This window comes from Apteryx mantelli, chromosome 3, assembly GCF_036417845.1.
Source record: "Apteryx mantelli isolate bAptMan1 chromosome 3, bAptMan1.hap1, whole genome shotgun sequence".
Taxonomy (NCBI): domain Eukaryota; kingdom Metazoa; phylum Chordata; class Aves; order Apterygiformes; family Apterygidae; genus Apteryx; species Apteryx mantelli.
In genome coordinates, this window is record NC_089980.1 from 98,260,032 (window position 1) to 98,280,157 (window position 20,126).

Below are 20,126 nucleotides of genomic sequence, written 5' to 3' on the forward strand. Positions count from 1 at the left end.
ACTTGTTCACTGGGTTTTATTGAATACAGAATGTAAACTCTATAGGGCTAAAGAGCCTTTTGTGGGTTTAGCACAGAAAGGTCTAAATTCATAACCTGAGCTCCCAGATGCTGTAATACATAAACAAATTGCATGTATTTTGAAAATTTAGATGTTTGCAATTGAGCTAAGCTTAAAAGTTGCTTGTAGTAAGCTTTGGGGTTTTGGTTTTTTTATATGTACTGAGGGAGGAATTTTCCTTAGCTAAGTATGTTAATGTTTTAGTGAAAGAGGCTCCATAGCTGGCTGAGAGTTTGCAGTATTGCAATGTAAATAACCAGTGATAGTTAGGAAAAGGTTTTTCTTTTTGATGAAACTCTGCAGATCTATACCAGCTAAAGTTCTGGTCCGCTTAATAAAGAAAAAGCAGAAGTAAAGCTCTTTTTAGCTGAATTTAACTGAATTAGCTTCATGTTTTTGTTACAGTGTTGAAACCTGTGTTATTTTTACTAGATTTTCAGGCACCATTGTATCTGTATGCACAGGCATCATTATATGTATATTCTAAGCTATTAGCTATGAAATATTTCCTTGGTGATAATTGCATTGTATTAAATTCACTGCTTTTATGAAGCAAAATGTATAAACTTCTAACTTTTAATGGTAAAAACTTCTTTTTCTAATGCTTTTTTTTAATAACATCTGTCATGGCTGCTTTTTAACATTTAATATAAATTAAAATAGAGATTTAGAGGACATATCTGGAAGTGTAATGTCTTAACGTTGTCTTTACAGGTACATGATGCTGATTGATGGCAAAAATGAAGTTTATATGATTGATAGAGATAATTCAATTTTTCATGTATCTAATCTGGAATTTCCATTTCGTAAAGATCTTCGCAGCCATCTAGCAAATACTCTTCTGGATGGGGTAAGGAGTATATAATACTTTTAATATTTTTAGTGCTGTTTTCTCCAGTTCAGAAACTGGGCCAAGTCTTATGTGTGGATCAGTGAATTACGGGGTTTTAGGAGTAATATAGATTAATTTGCTGGCTGCATGTGGGAATCTCACTGTTCATAAGTCATTTCTTATATATAGAATAGCAGTGATGACTGCTCTGGGGGGAGCTGTTTACTTGTCTTTGAAGTAAATCAATATATTGAGATATTCTCTGAATATGAGAAGAGGCTTGAAGAGAATCTAAAGAAGTAAGTGCAGAACGTCGTTTCTTGTTATAGCTTTATATTTTGATATAGTAAGCATAGTCAATATATATATCTAAAATTTGATAAGCTTTTGGTAGTCTTCTGATATACTTCTGTTAATTGATAATTTTGCTTTTGTCATCTTTATTTTCAGCTGATCTGAATTATTGACTGCAGTTTAGAAACTGTGTAGTTGCATTTGTTTAAGACTAGCACATTTCTAAGCAAGTTTACATAAATTAGCATGACTAATGAACTCTGAAAACTATTTGTAAAACAAGGTGTAAAATGGATGTATTTATTGTTTAAAGGCTGTCCTGAAATGTTTATTATTACTTGCTAAGCTTTTCAGAACAGTAGCCTCAAGAAGAGGATATTTCTCTTGACTTTTCTATTTTAGCAAAAGGACTTTGCTAGCTCTTACACTAAATATCTGTCAATGTAGGTGAATGTCAATTGCTATCATACTTCATTAGTGCTGGAGTCTCTCTACCTGGCTGTGTCACTCTTGTTGGAATGCTGAGTATCTGAGATGATCTTCCACCTTGGTCTTCTGAAGTCCAATGCACCTTTCAAATATGGAAGACCATATTGTCATTCTCATTGTTATTTTCTTTCCTTTCTGGGGCCTTTGTTGTCAGTATCCTTCTTGAAATGTCACTTCTGCTGTGAATAATCTGCCCTACTGAACACATATTTACACCTGAAGCATGTATAAATCAAATCTGTGAGGCGAATTATTGCAAGGAAAAGCGAACCTAGTCAGAGACAGAGAAGCAGATAATCGAATACTTTCCACCATTTTTACTTCACTGAAAGATTGAGAGAATAATGCAATAGATGAGAGATTCTCAGCCCAAAAGTAGTTGCACAAGATGAAATGTCTGATAGGAACCTCTTCAGCCAGACAGCTTCTTAATGACATACTTAAGAATATTATTAATGACATACGTTAGGTTCCATACTGTTGAGATAAAAGACTGGTACTATTTTTGTCTTTCTGCTGTTTCTAAGGCTCTTGAGGAAAAAAATAATGGTTTGCCAACGTTCATAAACTGCAGTCCTATTTTGTTGAACCCATGTAGGAACTATTCATCCCTAACCCAAGCAGTGCTTGTGGATGATAGTTTGACAAAGTCTCTGAAGCTGCTGTTGAATCACTTGCTGAAATTGTCTGTAGTCAGTATACTTCAGACAGTGCCTTCAGTGATATACCACTTCTGGTCTGTGAGATGAACTGGACGAGCATGCCATCAGAACTTGTTCTGGAGCTCTGCCTGCACTCACTTAATATGTCTTGTGAGAGGACAATCAGTAAGAGTGACAGTGCTCAGCTCACCACCAGCCAAACCGCTGCGGAGTGTGGGTTTGGGCCTTTTTTTTTTTTTTTTTTAATGTCTGTGGTTATTCTTTTTTTTTTCTTTTCTTTTGTAGCCGTGTTGGTGAAGGAGGATCTAGAGGTTGTACTGAAAGAAGAAAATGCTGGCTGTGTGCTTACTATGGGATGTTCCTATAAGCTTGCAGTGAGACATGAGAAAAATGTGAGCTTGTTCTTTTGAAACTAGCACTGGAGATAGTGGTGAACTGATTTCAGTGCTATCAAAACAAATTGGTATGCACCTTAAACCTACTGTTTTTCACTGTATAGAAGAATAAAAGATGGAGCAAAACCAGGCCAAGTAGCTTGATGCTGCTTGTTCCTGAAGGGGCTTCAGAAAGGGCTATCCTGATCGGTTGGATAACATATGCAATGCTTCATTGGAATAGCCTACTGTACCAGGACTGCAGGATTTAAAACAAAAAACAACAACAACAAAAAAGTGTAATCCATAACTGTGGACTACTACCTCATATTTCAGGAGCAGCCAAACTCGTTGAAATGTCAGGTGTTTGAGATCAAGTGAACAGGCTGTTAGCTTTAAACTGGCATTGTTTCTTTAAAAGGAAAATAGCACTTCTTCAGATTTATTAGAATTCTTTAGTTGTGATTGGGTAACAGGATGAAGCAATGTAATAGAAATAGGCAAGGTCTGGAGTCCATGAAATAACCTTGATGTATAGGATGTTTGGAGAGGAAAGGGAGACCAAAGTAAGTTTTGCATAAAAGGCGAAATAGAAGGGAGAGAACTTGAGATTCATATTAACATTGGATGAAAGAGGTCTGTACGAGCAGAATCATCTTGCTGATAATGATCAGAGTTAAACGCAGAATAAAGTGTGCTTCCTTTTAGGACCTTGACTCTGGGAAAGGTCTTAACTGTGTCAGGAAGGAAAATGACTGCCACTAGAGGAGATGATGGAAGAACTGATAAGTTGGGGAAAGATTTCAGAAATATTTTTGGCCCATGACGCTTTTAAGAATACAAGGCTTACTGTGCCAATACGTATCGTATCATTATGGCCAACAAGCAGTGGGGAATAAGCTGTAAAGTATGTCCTGCCCTTGTAGTGCCTTTCTTTTAATGGGCACCATGACCTGTGCAGAACATTCCTACCCAGGGAAGTGACTGAGGGCTTTATTAAAAAAGAACATTTCAGGAAGCAAAAGTTGCACAGAAGTTACCAAGATAGGGTGAAGTCTTTAGACTGAACTTTGGCAGGTCTCCAAGTGAAATTGTAGGTTGCCTTTGCCTTCATTGTCTCTCACCAGAATTGCAAAGGAGCAAATCGTTTGCTGTCAGGCTTTTGCAGCAGTCAGTACAAGGACGTCTTTGGAAAAGATGATTCAAAGGGCTGTGTTTGAGGGAAGCTGCTTCTCTTCGTGCATTTCAAAACAGATGATTTAGTAAGGGTGGCTAATATATACAGAGTAGAGGACAGGGATGCACATTTATCGATAAATGTGGCAGTGGCTATTGGGGTGCTCTGCCCTGTGTTTTGTGAGGCCAGTAACTCCCAGATTTATAGTTTCTGAAGTCTCTTAAGGATAGATGAAGCTGGAAAAACTTAGTCGGTTACTGATTGCATCAGATTCTCTCAGTTACCCAGGACATGAACTATAATTTTACCTAATCTGTTGTTTTGTAAAAGTTGGACTGTTACAGTGCATCACAGTATTTCACTTTATTGGCATGAAGTTAACCTTAGTGTGATCTTTTTCAGTTTTTTTCATGAAGCAAAAGGCAAAATAGAATGAAATTAAGAAGTCTTGGTTGAATGAAGTACCTCGAGATAAAACTAAAACTTTTCTATGGATAATTCAGATTTTGAGATTTAAGTATGATGAATTAAAAAAAAAAAAAGTTGATGAAGGAATTTACTGTGTGTTCAGAGATTCCTGTCAACATGCTTGAGAACAGAATTTGCCTATTATTTGAAGCATCACAACTCAACTTAGTAATTGAATGTTTCCTTGATGTTGGTGCCAAATGATTATTTCCATTTCTGTTCCTTTACTCTGGATATATGTGCATGATTGCTTTCTTTTTTTAATCCATGGGAAGAAAATCCTGGCTTTTTCGCATTAATGTATTTTGCTAATTAGTACTGAAGGGTTGTTGAAGTTAATTATTTAATTACACACTGAAGTAGTTCATCCATATTACCTTTGAAGTAGCTCTTTCACTTTAAGAGAATGAAAGTGTAGAATGAGGTGACCCAAGTGGCGCTGCTTGATATTAATCTTACAAAGTTTGAAGCTCATATCAATATATTGGAAAGAAGAAAAGACAAAACAGACCTATTCTGGCTATCACTGCCATGCAAGGAGACAACTACTTGTATTAAGGATACGAAAGATTAAATAACCCCCACCCCCAACCTTTACCTAAAATGACAATGTATAAAACTTCCATAAAGGCAATTTCTATGAATTCAATGTTCTATTAACTTTCTTTAATGCTTGTGATGGAAGCCTTTCATGCGGTTGTCTTTGAGAATCTCGGATATATTTATGTTTCACTTCAGGCTGAAACTACTTGCAAACATTTCTTAGTGTGATCAGTTGAATCTGGGGTGGTAAGAGAGCTGCTGCAAGGCTCCTTGCTCATCTCCAGCTCTCCAGTTGCAACTGTTCTTCTGGTATTGAAGACAGGTTTCTGCAAAGCTCATCAAACCTGATTTGAACATTACCCAGAGGTGACTGAGTAGAATATGAAGTATTCCTTTAGAAGCCAAGTGTTTTGCCTGCCTACTACTATCTGAGGGAATAAAAAGATTTTTGTTTAAGTGTTTTGTCTGTCATGCAAGAGAACTAGTTAGTTGTTTTCAGGAACTTTCTTGGCATTCTCCTTATCATTGGAACAATTGAGTAGAAGATGCAGAGGTGCCCTTAGACTTGAGATATTTTGTTCTTTTGATTTGCTGTTTAATATTTGTGTGAACAAGGACTTGTACGTTTGTTGTAAATATAAAGCATCTAAGTATCTAAAAATGTTATTTTTCAGCAAATGCGATAAACTGTAATCTTTGAGCTGCCAGGATGTTCCTTTCATTTCACAAATAAAACTAGTTGTTAGCCATCTATGTTTGTGAGCAATACATCTGGTGTTCAAAACTGCTCACAAGTGTGGCAGAACATCCAATAAAATTCAGCTGTGTGAGGGTTTCCTTAGTAACCCCACACTACAAGAAAACAGATATGTTTCTGGTTTTCTCCAAGCAATTAAGGCTGTCAAATTTTATTACTTAAATTTAAAAACAGCAAAAGTGATATAGGCGTATGTGTTGTTTTATGAGTCCATCACTCTCCACTTTTGGAGTCTCTGGCTAGCCTAGTCTTCAAATGGAGGAGCTAATGGAAAGTTGCAGGCATGCTGCCCTTAACGCCCTCGAGGTGGAGTACCTGACACGTGTGGTCCAAGGTGGACGTGGCTCTTGTGGAGCTCTAATTTAGCGCTTACTGGGCACGTGAGCACAGTGCGAGATCCACACTGGTGACAGCATACTGAAGAACTGCAGTTACTGTAGGGTAAGAACTTGCTGTGTGTGGGGGTTTTTATTTCTTTTTTTATTTCTTTTTTTTCTCTCTCTTTTTTTTTTTTAATCAGTACAGACCTCACTTATTTGTAAGTTCTGCTGGAAATGGCATAACTTATAGCTTTGTGAGCCTGCAAAGACTGGCACTTTGTGCAATATATATATATATATATATATATAAAAAATATATATATTTTTTAAACTCTTTTCATTCCTGAAATATAGTGGCAGCTAAAATAATGTTGAAGGTAAAAGGGTAGAAGAAAGGCAGGGGACAAGAGGAGAAAGGAACAATAAAAAATGTGTGATTAGGTCTGATTTCATACTCTGTCTCAACTAAAAATACATTCTGCAAGTTGCTGGTAAAATAAGATCCTTTGATTTGTGATTAAATTTTGGATTATTTTTAAGTCCAATCTGTTTGCTAGATACGTGATTCAAGGAAAAAAAAATTGTCCCTGAGCTGTCACTCCAGCATTGTTCTTTTGGCACTTGTCCAGCCAGCAGCTCTTAGCACAGTTGCTGTTGTAATATGCTCTAAGACGGTGCTCTGTAACGTTAGAAGATTAAGAAAAGGAGATTAACACTCGCAGTTTTGTCAGTTTACGTCAAGGGAGCTGGCCACTGGACCTTGTTCTGCAAACCTGAAGTTAAGCTAAGACTGAAAGTAGTGGCTAATGAACAGGTGGTAAAGATCATATTTCCTTGTAGTGGGAATTTTAAAACACACTGTAGTGGCTGTAAATCTACACAGGCTATGTAAATGGAAATGCATGGATACAGGTATATCTTGTGGATAGTTTTGTGTTCTATTATGTTGTCACCTGAGTTTTTTTGCTTTTAAGTTTTGTTTTAGTTATCTAAAAATTGGCTTAACCTGATACTACAAGACTGTATTTATTTATCAAATCAGAATTACTGAGTTCAGATTTGATTAATGTCTCAAATACTACATTTTTCCAACAGTCTATGCTATGGACTTGCTTTTGAGATCTAATCCCAAGGTATTTTTCAATTCTCATAATTTCAAGGAGAATTTTGAAATCAGAATCCTAAATGATGACGTTAGAATACTTTTAATCTGAATCTTTTTCATGATTGGCTTTACAGCTTTTGCGTTATGACAGTTGTATTGGCATAACTAATAGAGCAGTGAGTGTTGGTGTCATGCTGGAGACGAGCATCTCTGGAATTTGTCAGCTCTGCTCCTGCAGCATGTTGAATTATCGTGTGTTTGCCCCAGGGGCTGGGATATTAGAATGTGGCAAGAGAACAAGAGCTGGGGAAGGAAAAAAAGAAAGGGGGAGATGAAGAGATGATGAAAAGAAGCTAGTTTGACAAGTAATAGAGGCAAAAAAAGTTGATGTCTGAAGTAGAGAAAAAGTATTTTTATGAAATTAGTTCCATGTTAAAACTAAGCATTCCAGAGAACTTTTAAAAATCATGCTTGGTCTTTTGGGCTGTATTTTACAGTTCTTAAACTGCACTTTCAGATAATTCAGATCTTAAAAATTAGGCATAAAATCTTACAATATCCTGCATTAGGAGGTTTTCAGGGTTTTGTATACAATTGTTAGCTTTGTATCAAAGCTGAATCTCTGAATATGCATTCTGAGGAAATGAATCCTCAAAACTTAAATATACGTTAATCGTATTTTAAAAATTAGCTTTACCACATAATGCAAGTGAAACTTTAAAGGAATATGGTAGCTTTTTTTGTTTCCTTTTTACTTTGCTCCTCATTTTTAATGGGAAAACACTCATCTAATTCATGTCAGGTTTTTTTTTTTTTTTTTTAATAGTGGTATCTTTACACACTCTTCCAAGTTTAAACATCATGTCGTCTTCTGTCTTAGGGTGTACCCATTCTATCTGTTCTCACAGTTAGTTATAAAATATACTGTCAAAGAAGTGCTTCTGCTGTTCCTTTGGTAGTCTGCCAGCATCTTACCAAATTTTGGGAAGTGAAGGAATGACATTTCATTACATCACATCTACGTAGACTTTTTCTGGATGTTATTTGACAGAATCTATGACTAAATGATTTTTAGAGTTAAGAATAAGATATTGTAATATTTCAAAGGAGTATTTTTCACTCATTGAATTAAATTATACTGAGAATCTTGTTTTGCCTCACTTTGTAGAAGTAATGGATTCTAAGAGAGGTTAAAAAGTTATAAATGTAAAAATGCTACTGACCTAACAAGAAATAAATTTGATTTCTCTTTTGGGTTAATTGTCAAGCTCATAATCTTGTTCTCCTCATGTGATAGTGAAATATTTTTACCTTTTCCTTCTGTTTCATGTCGTATGTGTAAATTTGGAATTTTACTTTGTTATCAGCAGCAAAAAATCTTAGCTGGCACAGATTTCCTATTATCCAAGACTCTGAAGGGGGAGCGGGGGGAGTTTGCTTGCATTTAGAGAAGGGAATATTTCAGAATTGTCTATGACGATGATTTACTGCAGTTAGCTGTTACCATTTTCAATCATGACTAATTCCTATCAAACAATCATTTTTATGTTGAATTCATATAATAGCAAGTCTGAGTTACAGATGTAAGTATCAGCATGTAAGATGTATGTGTATTTGTAACATAATTTCAGGAAACACTTTTGTGTTTGTATGTTGATAGTTAATAGACTCTGTCCTTGCAGGCATATTTTCAAGACATATTACCAGTATATATTGAATTTTAAATAATTTCATGTGATGTAGCTATTGTGTGTGATATTTACATTTGAAGGAATCCTACTGCTTAGTCACAATGCAACATTCAAGCAAATTGTAGTTTTTACTGTTGCTTAGAACATGTTTATGTTAAAAGATGAAATCTGAACATACAAAATGGACATTAATGCTTGCTCTTTACTTCATTGCTGTTGTACTTGCTTGTTGTAGGGGAGATTTCCAAAAGTTCTTACTTAACTAATCACAGTTTTTACTGAGATTTTTAATAAAAAATTTATTCACTCAAGAAAGGTAAAGATTTTGAAAGCTGTGCAGAAAGTCATGTATAAATGTTGCAGATCAGAATGTGGACTCTCAGTACAGCTCTCTGGATTTTTTATTGAATGCTTCATGAGAAGCATTTAACACCATAATATTATTTTTATAATCTTGATCTGTTGTTAAATTTTTTTTGTAATAAAGATGTGGCCAGTGCTTGATTACATAATGCTTACAGGTATATGCACAGGTAGAAATGTGTTGACATTCCTTTATATTCATGAAATAAACATAAATGTCATCTCTTTTCTTTTAAGGAAATGATCATCGACAAGGTTAATGGACAGGTTGTCCCTCGGTACTTGATATATGACATTATTAAATTTAATGTAAGTACTTTTTCAGTTTTACTGCATTTAACATTAGTTATGATTCACATTTCTATTCAATTTTATTTGTATAATTAAGAAATTTATAGTAAGTTTAAACACCAAAAGTGTTTGGATATTGTGTAGCTTGATAGCAAGCAGTGCATCAGAATTAAGATTGAAAGCATCTTTATAGTAGATACTGATTTATTTCCACCTTCTCAAGAAAAGGTGGTGGTTTGAAAAGGTCTGCTAAACACTGTTTTAAAAATGTCCGTTTCTAGAGTATGTTTGAGCATATTTGAACATAGTTTAGGTCTTAGCAATAGTAAGTCAGACTTTTTTCTGCAATGTAAAACTGACTATTAGATAAGCAGTTCAGTTACAGCCTGGGCACAGTTTGAAATTCTGACATTTTTTGCAATGCCAAGGAGCAGAAAAGTTTCGTACACATGTAGTTGTCTTATTTTCTCATAGTTTGACTGGAATGGATAGGAAGTAAGAGCAAGTTTTTGGCATTATTTCATATAATGAACCTGTTATTTCAAAATCAGTGCAGAAGCCACTGCATGAGCATGGAATTATCTCTCTGGAACAGATGGTCTAGCTGGCGTGGTCTTCCTAATCTAGGTGTCTGGTAGGTGAACCTATATTGCAATAATGACAGTTATCTTTTATGTAGATAGGGAAATTGAGAGGGAATGGAAGGGGATGGAGAAGTTAGCCTGTAAGTGGTATATATGTTCCCAGAGCATCACAGTGCTTCTTGTTAGGCTACTCCATCACCTCTTTCTCAAATTTCTCTTTGAAACCAGGCGATTGGCCCTCTATTAGGTGCTCAATAGCAGATTCTCCTGTTTACACAGGTTCTAGGGCAAATAGGTAAGGAAGAAACATACTATGGGAGTTGTGGGCAAGGAGGAGCCTTTGCTGACAGCTGGGAAGGAAGTCTGTACGCTCACAGTAGAGTGGTTTAAAAAAATAGAAAAAGAAAACATGCAAGAGCCCTCCAGTCACTTTCCAATCTTTACTACATTTGAAAGCTGCTTTAAAGAAAAGTTGTTCATTCTCCTTCTCCATGTTGTTTATTTCTTGTTAATTTCCCCCCTGAAATATACACGGAATTTTGAGTTGATGAGGGGTCTTACAGCATGGTCTCCTAGCTTATTTAAAGCAATAACCTTGACAAAGTGTTTCACTCGTCAACCCTTACTATAAAATAAATTTTCTAGTGATCGGTCTGTTATGTCTAAGTCAGAGAATATGTCCTTTAGGAAGGATCGATTTAACCATATATATTTCTTAAACTATTTAAAATAATTTTGTGAAAACAGAATGTGTTAAATTTAGTCACTAGAGCTGTGACTAAATAGTTCATGGAATAACACTGTAGTATCTGTTAATGTTTCTGGAAATATGGAATTATTGTTTTAGTCTTCCTGACAGGACAAACATTACTACTAAGATGCAATGCATTTCAGAATTCTTAAACTATTGTTGACTCTTCTAGACTTCAGTAAGGTACTATTCAGCTCAAGTAGGTCACTCAGTGTAAGGGGGAATTGCAGAATTAGGTCTTTGAAAATTACTATTCTGTGCAGTATAGCCATACTGTGAATTAGAACAGCTACTGTTTATATCATTCTGGCTATCTACTTTTAAAAGTACTTTAAAAAGACTTTGTGGGCATACATGTTAAATTAAGTTTATTGTTAATGCATTCTAATTGCTGAATCTTGATGAATTTTTTTTTTTTTTTTAACCTCTTCTAAGAGTAGGTGGTAGTTTCCTGGATCTTTCTATGGTTTAGACTTTTCAATAAGCAAAAATTCTTTGTAGAATTCTGAAAAATATGATCTTTTATAATAATTCCTGGGTTCTCATTTGTCCTCTACATTTTTTTCACTTGTCCCTCCACCTGCCATTCCACATTTATTTTCCTTCATGTCGTCATAGTTCTTGTCTCTGATCTTACTCTGTGTCTAGCCCATCACTCACTGATATTTGTCTCCCTTTGAAAAACAAAATAAGGTAAGAGGTGAACAGTTTCCCTCTTCCTCACTTTAGGATATGCATACACTGTCTTAGCAAAATAAAGTTTTTCAAAAGTCGTAAGTATTTTGATGGAACCTGGGGGAATGAGGTGGGTGTAATAGACCCTCATATATAGCAAAGTGTTCAGACTTAACATGAAAAGTCCTGCTTGACAAACAGCAAAATGATCAGAGTGCTTTCAGAGGATTGTTAAGATTTGGAGAAAAGGGCTGTAAATGCTGTAAAGTTTTTTCAAGTTGTCCTTCCCGTCCCTGCCTTTTTTGGATGCACTGGAAATGTGAGAGAGTAATACAGCTTTAATGTCAAGGACAAATAAAGACAATGTGTGAGTACAAACAGGGCTGCAGCTGCAAGAAGTCATTAGCAGTGGTCCTACTAGAAAGATTAAAAAGCACAGCGGCTTTTAGGTTAATTTTAGAAGCTTAATTACAAAACTGGGCAAGCAAGGATATTTGGCTTGGCAAGAAGTGATTATCAGAATTTTATCAGTAAGAGAGGTAGATGTATTGAAAACCTGCAGTTGGCAAGACGGGATAAGTTCCTTGTTTAAGTTGCGTAGGTTAGATTGTGTAATTCAGCATTTTTGTAGTAGAGCTTCAAATCAAATAATTACACAAAGCATCAGTTTTGTTTCTCAGAAAGAAAGAAAAAAAAAAACCCGAACAGCCATATGACGTGCTCAAAAATTCTACATTGTTCTTTTGATCTTGAAAGCAGTTGTGTCCTCTGAAGGTAAATGGTGGAGTTGCTGAACTGACTGGCCACTGTGTAAATGAAAGGATTTCCAGCCTGCCCCCACCTCATCTTCTGTCCTGATCAGCAATCTACAAAATTATGTTAGGATGAAATGATGATTGTAGTCCTAAACAATGCGCCTGTTGCGGTGGTACTGGTTCCCCATGCTGGGCCTTATATTAGTCTATTACATTACCAATGTTTGTATCTTCGGGTTATGCTCTGGCCTACCTATTAAAGTGTCAGCATATGAGTGACAAGCTTGAATGATGGTTCAAACACTTTCGAAAATCCCAAATTCAAAAGCAGAGCATACTCCTGAGAGGAGCAAAAGCTACTCTGGGTGGAAAGCTATAAGCATATTCAGCGTACAGCACAAGAATGTAGCCTTGATTTGAAGGGAGGAACCCAGAATGCACACGGTCAACATGCACGTAAAAGCAGAGAACTGAACTTTGGCATATAGGGGCCAAAGGAATCTTTAAGAAAAAAAGCAAAATTCGGAAAATGCAATAATATTTAAAGTGCCAATGCTTTAGTATGGGTTGTTTGTCCTATGAGGCATCATATTAGATCACTGTTAACAAAGTTGGGTAGCTCTGGGACCCAAACTTGCCCTTGCCCTTTCTGAGCAGTGACTCAGCATACTCTGCTGTTAGAGATGCTAGATTGCATTTGAGGAAATGTGAATATGAACCCCACCATAAACACCTTTGTCTGCAAAACCAAACCTCATGTTTAGTTAGATATAGTGAACCAGAGATACTTTCAGGTGACCTCATTCTCAAATGCTGACCCTATTTTGCCTGCACACCATCCCATACTAGCTAAACGTTGCAATTTCTTTTGGCTTTGTCAAGAAGATTGCTTCTGAATTATTGCATTCACAAATTTCACACCGAGTCCCAAACACTTATGTGAACTATTAATACTGATGAGAATTTGTGTTAGGATGACCGGTACTAATACAAAAATACAGAAGTTAGTACTAAAATAAGGCAATATATAGTTCTTTTACAGAATATATTGTGTATTTGTACTAAGATTTAAGTCAACTTGTGCCCCTTGGGATGGCTTTAAATAGTACAGTGAAGGCTGTTAACATGCATACAGAAAAATCATGGAATTAAAATTTTAGACCACAGCAAAATAATAGCATATAATTTTAAATTTCTAAATGCCATTTACTGTAATATGACTTTGAACTATTCTCGGTATTTTCAGCCAGCACTATTGTCATGCTTCAAAACTGGGATGCACTCTGTACTTGTATTTTAGTTCTTCATTCTCTTGTTTTGAGGCGTTTAAGTATTCTTACAATTGATGTTTGGAAATATATCAGGTGATGCAGGGCAACCTTATCTCTGTTGTATGCCATAGTTTTATGGCTTTTAACAAGGGAACATAAAAGGCTGAAGGCTGATACCTAAATGAAAACCACAGAGCTTAGCCTGACTTCTCTGTCGGTAAGGTCACAGAATACTATGACCACAGTTTCCTTTATGAGCAGTAGTGAAAATTCTATAGAGATGGCACATTTATTTTTAAAGCTGTACACAGTTTCAGCCTTAAAAAAAACAAAAGTCCAAACCAAGAAAACTATAAATAGCTGTGTTCAAATTGTCTCTTACAACTTTGTGCCATTTTGAAGTTAACTATTTAAGAAACAAATGTTGATTTGAGATTTAAGAGCAGCAGCTGTCAGCCAGTAATGGACTAGCTGGGAGTAAAAATAAGGTTTTCCACTTCATGTGCAATATGGTGATCCGGGAGAACATCATGGAATCATGGAGTCAGTGTCTCAGTACATCGTGGTGTCTTTCTTCAGGCATTGTCAGCATTTCATTTGAGCACGTCCAAGAGAAGGCAAAGAAGGTAAAGTAAAGCTGAAGTGGTCATCAGGAGAGAATAACAGAAACTTTACAGGAACTAGAGGCTATATAAACAAATGAAAGAGAATACTGAGGGAGAGTAGAAAAAGACCTGCCTTTTAAAAGTTTTGATCACATTGTCATCAGTGAAACTTCTTGTTACTTAGCTTTTACTTCAGTGTTGCTATGATGTGTCTGGAATAAACTACAGCAGGCTTCTAGAAAGAAGTGAAGGAAACAGAGAAAATAGATTGTGGTTGAAATATACTCTGAACATTTGGCTTCAGATGTCTAGACAGAAAAAATATTAGGAAGAAGGAAAAATAAAAATTTGGTTTCTATGATTGGGAGAGATCTGTACAGGAATTCTTAGGGGATGCAAGCAATCCTCCTCGGCTGCCTGCTTCCATGATAAATTTTATATTGAATTTTGATGCTTATCACCTGTAGCTGCTGAAAAAATTGTAGTCTTCAGGGATGCTTATGGAACACTTTGATTTCTTACCTCTTTAATCACTGTTTCTATGACATCTCTAGAAGCTTGTGGTAATGCATTCCATTGTGTTACAAGGGATGCCTGTGTCTGGAAAAACAAATGATTCTTTAGGAGATTAAAAAAATAACTTTACTGTTATTTTCTTCTATCTGAATACAACCTTAATTGTTATTGATAGTTATTCAAACTATGACATTGCCATATTACTGCTTTCATCTTGCATGCTAAAATGAAATTCATAGAAAGGAAGATATACGCAAGTAGAATAAAGTCAACCTTGCAACCTTAGCTCTTTGAGGAAACCCAGAGCAATCCCTGTATTTTTTCCTGCTTCACTTGGTTCTTTTGGTTCATATATAAAATATATATATGAACCAAAATTTTATATATTTACATATATAGAATCATCTTGCAAACTTCATCCTAGGAGGCTACACTTATACTAGTAAATTAAACTGCAAGGGATAGGGTCCAGGTACTGAAACTTGTTCCTCTTTTAAGTAGTTAGAATGATCTCTGGCACAGTCTTGGCCCTGGCTGGCTAGTGTCCTTCAAACAATTCCCAGGAACAGTTCAAGAGTTAGCAGAGCTCAGGGACTGTTCTTAGCAGGCATTTTGAGATGTTGCCATCCTCTTTTGGAGAGTAAGAGAGTTTAATAGTATGAACATGATCAGACTGCCAAATGGCTTCAGGGCAGCGTTCAGTTAACCAGTGTAAATGTACCTTAGGTGTATTCTGGTTCCCAAATGTTGAGCTCAACCTCTCTGAAGTTCAGAAAGTGCTGTTTTGTGAAGTGTCAGGTATTCTGCCATTCATGCGCCTTTAGGGGTGTATGGTAGAGGACAAGAAGGCTCCTTACATTGAAAAGAAGAGAGGAAATAAGGTGGAATAAGAAACAGTAGTATATCATGAAATATGGAAGAGTTGTGTTATGGAGGGTGAAAGAAGCATCAAAAACTAATTTGTCACTTCTGCTTGTCTATGGAGATGATGTCACTATCATGTCAAGTCTTGTGTCCAGCATGTGAAATGTTTCTAGAAGTAGAAAATAATTGTTTCAGTTATCTTTCAAGGCAAGGTAAATAGAATTTTTTCTAAGAATCTTTTTCTCACTGGAAAATGACATATTATTTCTTATAAGTGCATGTATTTATTTGGCTTTTAAAATCCTAATTGAGGTTGTTTGTCCATTTTTGTCACTGGTTATGTATGCACTCTCATTTCATGCATGAAATCCGGATTTTTCATATACCTCTGAAGGCTAACAGCGCACAAAATCCCTTATTGTTTTTACACTTATTGAGTACAGAGCTAAATCCCTGCAATGCCTGTTACTTTTCAGCTTCCTGATTTGGGTGTGTATGTAATTGAGTACATCTTGATAGTAGCTGTAGTTGTATAGCATTACCTCTTTAATCCAAATAGTTAATGAAAAATTCAGATTTGGTAGGTTATTCTAGTGTAAGAGAGGAAGCTGAGAATAGAATAATTAACAGTCCTAGAAGTAAATAAAAGTAAATTCAAGTCCCTGTTCATCAGAAGCAATCTACAAAAGGAAATGTCTTCATTCGGCAGTCAATTTTGAGCTCTTCATGAGAAACCTTACTTGGAGAAGCTTTTTCTTAGATCTCTATGCAGTAGCTACATATAGGTGTGTAAACACTACAGCTAAGCAACTATTTTTTTCCTTAGCAAAGTAATAAAAAGTAAAATTGGCATAATGTGGGATCTAATTAATGCATTCTTAGCAGAGAAACTGAAAATGAATAGTACTTTCCTTTTCCTTTCTAACCCTGGCCTTTAAAATTTTTAAATTCTAGCCAAGATTTCATGAGAGCAGATTGCAATGGTAAGAATAGACTGAATGCTTGAAAGGAAGATGATGATAATTTTAATGTTTGGGAAGGAGATAACATTTTGCTTGAGTTTCCTTAAATTTTGTGCTTAAAATGTAATATTTAACATCAGAATTTCTTTGGTTGTCAATATGCATAACGATGTAGTTGCTATGAAATAAAATTTGTCGTTGTAAACAGATATTCTGGTTATAAATCCTGCCCACAGCTATTGCATTCATTGAATTCATGCATGAAAAATTTTGTTTAAAATCCCTGTAAAATACTACCATGTCTGACTTTTCCATTATAAACCTCATTTTAAAGTGATTTAAAGCTCACAGTATATGCTGTCTCTCGTTTATTAGTCTATTAACCTTACCTAAGAATATACTGTGAAAATTTTGAGGGCACAATTCGAAAAAGCAAATTTAATTGCAGATTTTTTTCTCTTTACAAATGTATCTGACTACCAATGACCCTCCCCTCTTACTTTTAATTCTGAGGTTCTTTCTCAAATGATATCACTTTAAAATACAGGTTTAAAATGTTTTTGCTACTAACAGTACCCTGAAAAATGAAGATGCTGTGTATATGTTTAGTCTTGCATCCTTTGTATTAATTATGTTGTGCTGAGACATACTTAACAAGTGCCCAAATGTTTTTAACAGTGAGGTTACCTTGCATTATGGTCTGAAAATCTTAATATTTCTTTTTCTTCTATCATGGCTAAGAGCTGTCAGGTAAATGAAATACAGAGCATCTACTCAACTAATTATGTAGGATAAATTGTACCTCACCCTTGATTTCTGGTGTAACACTGGAAAAGATATGTTATGGTTGCTTGTAGCTGCAGTGCTCTGACACCTTAATTCCAGAACCTGTCAGCTACTTCATGCTTGAATTCATGGGGTTACACAGCTGCCAGCTCCACTGCTTTCTTCTCTCCTCCTCCGATTTTTATAGTGCGGTTTGTTAGATGATGATTAGAGAGCAGGGCCAGCTTGGCTCGGTAAACCTATATGTTGTAGTATGCTCTAGTATTCTTTAGGCTGTAGGAATAGGATAATGTTACAGAATAGAGAGGGCAACAAATAGTGGGCTAGGAGATCTTATAAGACAGAGAATCCGCACTGAATAAGAGGCTGATGGTGCAGAAGCTTTCAGGGCTATGAAGACAGGACAGAAATGTATTTTAGCTAGTTGTCTTTTTCAAAGTCTTACCTCTGTTGATCATCTTTTATTTATTCTCAAAAAATGGACTTGTATGTCCAGTCAGCAAAATGTGCAAGTCTTCTCACCTGTTCCCTAAACTTTCCTCCCTGTTGCTCCTCATGCTTCAGAAAAGTGCATAGGCAACTGAAAACTTGTGTTGTTATGCACTTTTGCATCCCTCTTTAAAACTTTTGCTGTGAGGCCTACAAAAAGTAAATTATTGAAAAGTAATACTTTTAATAATTTACTTTTCTTAAAAAAGTAAATTATTGAGAAAGAGGATGTGACCAGACTCTTCTCAGCGGTGCCCAGCGACAGGACAAGAGGCAACGGGCACAAACTGAAACACAGGCAGTTCCATCTGAACATGAGGAAAAGCTTCACTGTGAGGGTGACAGAGCACTGGAACAGGTTGCCCAGAGAGGTGGTGGAGTCTCCTTCTCTGGAGATATTCAAAACCTGCCTGGACACAATCCTGAGCAACGTGCTCTAGGTGACCCTGCTTGAGCAGGGGGGTTGGACTAGATGATCTCCAGAGGTCCCTTCTAACCTCAACCGTTTTGTGATTCTGTGAGTCTGTGATTGCTGAGTTTTATAGCTAGTGAATGCTGAACAGGATAGTTTTGGTGTTTTCTTGTTTCTCGTACTGTATTTTTTTTATCTAAGCTGCTTGTTGTGGGGAAGCAGTCTTTTACAGTGTGATGAGTCTGAAGGATGACAGCTTTACTTGCTGATTTGATTGTTTGAAAAATGCAGCCGATTTCTTCCTTTGCCCTGCACCTCTGAGTTAGATCCTCCTTTTCCCAACCTCAGGGGCACTACAAACTGGAGTGAAGGTAGTTTGTTTCTCCCATTTGACAAAACAGAGGATGCTTAATGGGATGTTATTTAAAAGCAAAGGGACTGCATTCGAATTTTGTCATGTCTTGTTATTTCCCAGAGGTGAGTGTTTCCATACCTTAATATGAAGTGTGCCTCACGAGAGCCTTTTGAATAGCAGATTACCACCAGTGTAATTGTCAGGAGGAGAGACACAGTGTTGCTCCTGGGGGAGATACAAGCAGACAAGTAGTTCTCCAGGAACAGCTGTAGAAGTTGTCATGATGTTAAATCTGTTATATTTTCAGGCACTTGGGTTATATAAGTTTTACTCTTATTTATTGTGACGTGACGCTTTTTCAGCAAACCATAGTGAGACCTGAATGTTTAAGTTGCATTATACATGGAAAGTAATATTGAAATATTTCAAACCTTATACAACTCAGAGAAGAAAGTCCACATGCTTTTTGTTCTTGGAGTGTTTCTTTAAAGAGCTTTTCTTACTATTTTTACTAAATTCTGTGTTTTCTACTTCTGGTACTTCTAGCCTATAAAATCACTTTTGTTTATTTATTTATTTAACCTTTTTATTGTTGTGTTAGGGACTGTGATATCTGATTGAATGAAAGTCTCTCCATCTCCTTGCAGTTTGTGATAACCAGTACCATAGGAACTGCCAAGTGGAACTGGACCTAACTTCTGTCTCAGTCAAATACTTGAATCTTCTCAAAAATCTGGCAGTGGTCACAACTGAAGTGCAAAGTGTGAAAAACTTTACAGGGGGGCAGGTCATTGCCAGGCCTTAGGAGAGTGGACATGGAGGCTAACACCGGGCTTTTTGTCCAGCATATTTGAAAAAAAGGAAAGAGTATAATGTTACTTTTAAGAGTTTATACATCAAAATAGGCGAAACAGAGGATGACTGATGAGATATTATAGGAAACCAAAGGCAGAATATTCAAATTTTGTCATATCTTATTTCCCTAGCTTAGCTTTAATTCTTCCCATTCTACACTTAACCCATCCCTAATATTTCATATTGTCAGCTTTCTCTGTATCTTGCCATCCCATCTCTTTCCTTTTATGAGGGGTTACATCAAAAAAGAACTAAAGAAAAAAAATCAGAGTTAATCAGAAGGATTTACCAAATCTAAAATAACCAAATAATTTAGGACAGAATTTATGAAGGTGAAAGCAGGACCTCTCTAATAGCTTCTATTTTATCTTCAATGTATTCTGATAACTTGAATGACTTTTATGGTCTAGTGTAGGACTTGTTGGAGGAAAGGATATGAAGGCCATATTTTCATTCTGTTTAGATTATTTCTCTTATTTAGAAGAGATATGAAGTAAAATGCCACTTTTCTTTTGAAATAAATGCAATAGCAATTATTCAGTATTATTTATTTGTAAACTAGTAATGCAAACAATGAGCTAGATACCACAGAGACAAAAAGATTGTGTACTTACGTTTTTTTAAATTCTTCAATAATAATAATAAAAAAATCTATTATAAGCAGCTACTTATGTTTTAGTTCTGTCATGGTTTATGAAAAGTATGTGGTTCCCTCTAAGACAGCATTTGCGAACCAGTGCTAATTATTGCTTGATTTCCTAAACCCCCCTCTCCCCCACTGGCACTTTACACTTACTATAACAGCCTTATTTTAAATACT

At 35.9% G+C, this 20,126-nt stretch overlaps 1 protein-coding gene across 1 annotated transcript in view; it reads left to right on the plus strand.

Moving 5' to 3' along the window:
* Positions 1–20,126, plus strand: part of RNGTT (RNA guanylyltransferase and 5'-phosphatase) — a 197,704-nt gene that overhangs the window by 54,308 nt on the left and 123,270 nt on the right. Inside the window, exons 9-10 of the mRNA XM_067294005.1 lie at positions 775–910; positions 9,373–9,444. Coding sequence (XP_067150106.1) covers positions 775–910; positions 9,373–9,444 — 208 coding nt within the window. The remainder of the gene's footprint in view (positions 1–774; positions 911–9,372; positions 9,445–20,126) is intronic.